We start from the raw sequence: 6,000 nt of genomic DNA on the forward strand, positions 1-6,000 counted from the left end.
ATGTTGCTCAAATATGTTGTGTGTTTTTTTTTAAGATTTATTTATTTATTCATACAGAACTGGGGTACAGGCCAGAGATGCAGAGGGTGAGAGGATTCACCAGGAACAGGGTGGGGAGCAAAAGAGCCAGATCGTTGAAGTACACTGCTGAGGGGAGCAGCATGCGGGTCAGGAGAGGTCTGCCACGCCATGTGGTCACCTCCTGGGCAGGCGGGAATGGAACTCATGCGGAAGTGGCTTAAGCTTCTTAGTGCAGTGCTTTAACCTGCTGTGCCACCAGGGAGAGCCCCAAATATGTTTTTAATTGAATTGATTTGAAACAAATTTACCTGGAGTTTCTTGAGCTATCTTTCACTAGAGGAGCATTATACTGGCCATTACTAGACTCACTGCTTCCTTCATTATCCATGTTTTTTTGTTCATTGATTTTATCACTTACTAAATAGTCCTAACAGAATCTGCTATATCATGCATTGTATTAAGAAACAATGAAAAGATTCAGTTAAGAGAACAGGAAATAGAGGGTAATATCAGTAGCTATGGGAGCACACTCATTTTAAGGCTTCCTGGACAGATGATCCCTGAACAGATTATTGAAGAATGACTGTGAGGCCTTCAGGCAAAATAAGAGAAGTCAAGTTCCAGAACAGGTCCGTTGAGCTAAGTATTTAACACAACTATTCACATCTGATCCTAATAAAAATCAGGAGCGAGAGATATCACTATTATAGATAATATCCACTTTATAGACGAGGAAAGTGAGGCTCAGAACAACTAAACACCATCTCCAGGGTCATCGGTCTGGCAAGTGACCCAGCTGGGTCCGACTCTGAGTGGACACCCCCAAGACTGTGCTCTTGACCACTGTACTGCCATGCAAGAATCCTTGTTCTTAACCCAGCTCTCTCTTCTAAAAGACTCCCTAACTATTGCATACACTGCCAGTATTCCATCTGTTTCTTTTCAGCCCTCCCCAGAGCAGGCCCCAGACATCTTCTGTTCAGCCTTCATGCTGTGTAAATACCTGCTTGTTTAGATATTGGGGCCTGGCCTTTGGCTGCAGCTCAGTGGAGGTGACCAAACCTTTCGGCTGTGGGCAGAAGCCCAGCTTACAACCTGAGGTGATGGATTCTTCTGGCTCAGTTATTGCACCTCTAGAAGTGTCAACATCAACTAAGTCTGTAGCCTGTTCTCTCCAAGTTCCTCCAACCTGCCAACTAGACTTATGTGCCCTCAGGGACTCCCTAGCCCTTCCACTTGCCTTCACCTCAGCCATCGAGGACTCCGCCAACTTGGCACTGGAACTAAGGGCCACAGGAGTTGGCAGTGGTAATGGAGGCTGGCAAGTCACAGCAAGGAGAGGGGTCTTTGACACATTTGCTACATCAGCGTCTACTACTTCCCGCTTCTACCAGAGTGTGCAAAAAAGATTTTTGTCTTTCTATGTGCATTTTTTTTTAATTTTTTTTAAGATTTATTTATTTATTCATACAGAACTGGGGTACAGGCCAGAGTTGCAGGGGCAGTGAGAGGATTCACCAGAGACAGAGCGGGGAGCAGAACAGGCAGATCGACGAAGTACACTGCTGAGGGGAGCAGTGGGCGGGTCAGGAGAGGTCTGCCGCGCCATGAGGTCACCTCCGGGGCAGGCGGGAATCGAACTCATGCGGGAGTGGCTTTAGATTCTCAGTGCAGTGCTTTAACCCGCTGCGCCACCAGGGAGGGCCTCTCTGTGCATTTTAAAAAACTTCGTAAAGTGGATCTTAATTTCTCATCTATGAATTCTAGTTGTCCACGAACCTCCCCAAAACAATTTTGTATGTATATACATATGCATATTTTTCCCAAGAGTTCTTCATTATCTAAAACACTGAAAAAAAAATCAGAATTAGTTAGTGAAAGATTCATCCTGACAGTCCTAACTTCCCAGCAGCCTGACAAAGCTTGGCTCACATTTCAAACACTATGGAAATGGGGGTTCTCACTGTTGGTGTAGAGTCACGCCACCTTGGATGATGTTAAATAGAAAACTTTTTCTTTTTTTTTAACAGAAAACATTTTAACAGTCTTTAACAACAATAAGAAAAGAACAAAATGCAGCTGTAGTGCAGGCATGCACACAGCATGTTCACTGTGGATTCGGGCAGACAGAAAGGGGCATCCTGGACCCTGGACAGCATTAGAGGCGTTTAATGAGCCCTCAGGGAGCCAGGCACACAGGCACATGCCAGGCAGGGGGCCAGGGGACCGGAGTCTAGCAAGTCTCAGCCCCTAGCAAACCTTTCCTCTTTCTTTGGCATTCCTTCTGGCATTCCTTCTGGCAGTCCCCCCTCAGGGTGACCCTGCCCTTCTAGCCCAAGCCTCTTGACACAGATGTGAGCTCTCACACATGGGCACACCCGCACTCGGGCCCAGGTGTCCATAATCAAAGGTGTGCATGACCCAAGCCCACTCAGTCCTGGGCATCCACTTTAGTGGCAGGAAGACATGAAAAAGCCTGATTACTTCATTTACCCCCAGCATCCTTCCTTCCTCTGCACCCCAACCTCTGCCCTTCTGCTTTCCTCTGCGTTGAAGTGTGGGTGCTGTTTTGGGCAAGCAAGCTAGTGGCAATGGCTGTTGACTAACATGCAGGTTTGGTCACACCTGGACTTTGGGGGGGCTGGGAGGGATGGCTGGTAAAACATGCAGTGGCAACTTGGAGGTCCCCAGGAAGCAGCACCATACAGTGTGAGCAGGTGAAGCTGACCCCACTGCCCACCTGGCCATGCGCTTGGCTCAGGTGCTGCGCTGAGGAATTCCGACCCCTGCCCCTCACTCCTCACTTTCCACAGTCACCCCCTCACCTACAGGGTGGGTGACACCCTCCTGTGCAGATCTTCGCCCACCTCTCACACGCGGTCACACCTCTGGCCCCAGAAAACAGGCTGGCCCAGAGAAAAGGTGTAGACTAGGGGAGCTGGAAGGGTCACCACAATGACAGGTCAGAGATGCCCAAGGGCCATGTGGGCCAGCGGAGGAAAGCAGCCTTGACTGAAGCGTGATGACACAGAAGTGACAGGATGACCACTTGGATGCTGGAGCCAGTATTTCAGGGTTGGAATCCGGACTCAACCACTTATGGTGTGACTCTGGATGAGTTATGTAATCTTTTTGGGCTTTAATCTCCTCGTCTACTAAGGAAATATTAAATGCACCTACTTAATATTAAACGAGACCACCTTCAGTGCCTGGCACAGACTGTGAGCTGAGAAGTAATAATTACCAGCTGATAGCATCATGATCCACATCTTCATCACTGGGGACTGAATTCTGTCCCTCCCACAAAAGATGAAGTCCCAACTCCCAGGGCTTGTGAGTGTGACCCTATTTGGAAACAGGTCTTTACAGATCGATCAAATGAAGATGAGGTCATACAGGAGAGCGCTAACCCACAATGACCGTGTCCTTACGAAAAGGAGCAGTTTGGACAAAGACAGACACACCAAGAGAGAAGACACAAGGAAGCTAGTAAGAAACATGGGCTAGATCCTTCCTCAGCACTTAGAAGGAACTCACCCTGCCAATGCCCTGATCTCAGATCTCCAAGCTTATGAAACAATAAATTTCTATTTGTTTAAACCACTGTTGGGTGAGTGATGGCTGCTCAGGCTTTGCAGGGCTGGACATTGTGGCCATCACCTGTGGCTTGAATGCAGGAGGCGCCTGGAACTGTGGGCTTCGGACGTGCGTGCCTGAATGCAGACGCCTGGAGTATGGCGTGGGCGTGCGGACGTTGGCACACTGAGTGTGGCTAAAGAGGAAAGAGCACAGAGGTTCGCGGGGGACCCAAGTTGCTGTCTTCCTGCAGGCTTCTTTTCCTCTAACCTGTGGGGATGACGCTAGGGGCTCCAAGCTTCTCTTTTAAGCTGCCTGAACCAGCAACAAACCTACCCTGCCTGAGCAGCTGTCCTGCAACTACCCCGTCTGGAATACTAGAACTTAATAGCATCATCATCACCCAGAATATCCACCTTTTGCTTATGCCTTCTAATGATAGATTGGATGGCAAAGCACCGGGTCAGATTCAGTGATGGTCAAATTCATTTCAGCAGCAAGGTGGTGCTGGACTCGGCCATCCTAGCATCCCTTGGTGTACTCGAGCTCTGGTGCCATTCAAGCTACCCAAGTCCCTCTGCCTTTTCCTTCACAGTAGCCCACTCCATCCCCCTGCGCCAGAGAAATGTGTTGTATTTTACTTCTCACTGTCTGAGGTTCTGGGACTGGCTTCACTCACTGTCTGTGTGTTTGCCCTCTGTGTTAGATCATCGTGCTGTCCACGAGACTTCTGAAGCCACTCCACATTCCGGAGCTGCTCTTTGCCACTGACCGGCTGCATCCAGACCTTGGCTTCTGAGCTTCTGTGGAGATGAGACCCACCTGAGCTGGGATATACTTGCCTGTCACCACTCAAGACACGCCCAGTCTAAGGTTCCCATTACTAGTTGCACGGACGGACTTGGCCCTTGGGAATGGATTGACAGTGAAGTACCATGCTTGATTGCTGCATTTCCTAAAATGTTGTGTTTTGTTTTGTTTTTTTCCTAGAGGCATTAAACTGTCTCTCAGCTGACCTAGTTAGTGATAATTCTCCTTAACCGTCTCCTTAACCCTCTGTTTGAGATTTTCCTGCCTTCACCTGCAAGTTGATGAATTCTAAATACCTGCCTGTTGCTAGATCACAAGCTATTTGATGTGTAGTTGCTCAAGATGTTAGATGCGTTTTAGAATTATGAGTGTGAGGAAAGTTTGGTTTTTCTTAAGATTATATAACTGAGGAGGGACCATCACACGGAGGATCTGAGGCTTTGTTTTTCTCTTGATCTGAGATCTTGATTCTGCATGGCAGGGGAGGTGGCCACAAGGCAGGGCTGTAGTTTGCCCGCTGGAAATGGCATCCTGGCAAAAAGGGCTCAGTTGTTCTGCCTGCTCGGCTGGCAGAGCTGCCAGCCCACTGGAATAGGAGTCAGAGAAGTCAACTGAAGGGCCACTTCCCAACGGCACACCAAGGGAAGACCCCATTAAAGGCAACTGATCCCCAGGCTTTTGATTGGAACTCAACTCTGCGATTTTTGTGATTTAATTTCTATTGAAATACAGAACTACTTTTCCAGAAATTGGAAATTTCCCTTTGACATAAGCAGAAACACCTAGACCCACCAAATGAAATTATATAAGGATTTTGGCAATAGCGAAATGCTTGGAACCCATACATTTATAGGTGTGTGGTTGATGGAAAATTCTAGCATTTCTAAAAGATTTTTGTGATAGAGTTTAAGCTGAATAACAGTTCTAATGGGGAATAAACAGAGGAAATAAAATATAAACTAAACATTACATGTCTTGATTTTAATCCTCTACAGGCAACTGTCAGTTTATGAAAAACACTGAAGTTGGAAATCATCCTAAGACTGAATTAAAGCAAGTTTTACAGACACCCATGTTTTTCTTGCCCAAGTATCTTTTCCACCCCACATCAGGTCTTTCCAAGTGCTGAAATATTGCAGACTTTGGTTGCTTGTTTCATTCCACTAACCTAGAAGTTTTGAACTTAAATAAAGAAGAAAATAGCACAGTCCAAAAGGATAATTAAACAGACCTTGCTATTCTCTAATAATAAAAAAATTAAGAAGTAACCTGTTCAGTCAGTCATTCCCAGACAGGGGTGAGCACCTGGCATGTTGCAGGAGCTTGCCCTGCTTGGTTTCAGGCCTTGGGGCTGCCTGAGGCAGGCGTGTCCCTGACTTGGCTCTCACAGAAGAGCAGCTGCTGCTTCTGCTGATGCTGGAGCCTGTAACAGTTTCTACTTAAGATTAAGTTTTAAACCATATGTCAGTACACAGAGCAAACTCTAGAAATATCACAGCCAAACTGCTAACAAGCAGCTACCTCAGGGAAGGACCCTAGAATGTATGGGTTAAGAAAGGTATCCTGGCCCTCCCTGGTGGCGCAGCAGTTTAA

General features: G+C 47.2%; 1 protein-coding gene across 1 annotated transcript in view; it reads left to right on the forward strand.

Annotated features, from left to right (window-relative positions):
* SCFD2 (sec1 family domain containing 2) overlaps positions 1-6,000 on the forward strand; it is a 293,766-nt gene extending 287,766 nt beyond the window's left edge. The window contains exon 9 of the mRNA XM_004681296.2: positions 4,304-6,000. Within this exon, the coding sequence (XP_004681353.1) occupies positions 4,304-4,396 (93 nt within the window). The 3' untranslated portion in view covers positions 4,397-6,000. The remainder of the gene's footprint in view (positions 1-4,303) is intronic.

The sequence above is a fragment of the Condylura cristata genome, unplaced genomic scaffold (genome assembly GCF_000260355.1).
Source record: "Condylura cristata isolate star-nosed mole 26May11 unplaced genomic scaffold, ConCri1.0 scaffold00012, whole genome shotgun sequence".
Lineage (NCBI taxonomy): Eukaryota > Metazoa > Chordata > Mammalia > Eulipotyphla > Talpidae > Condylura > Condylura cristata.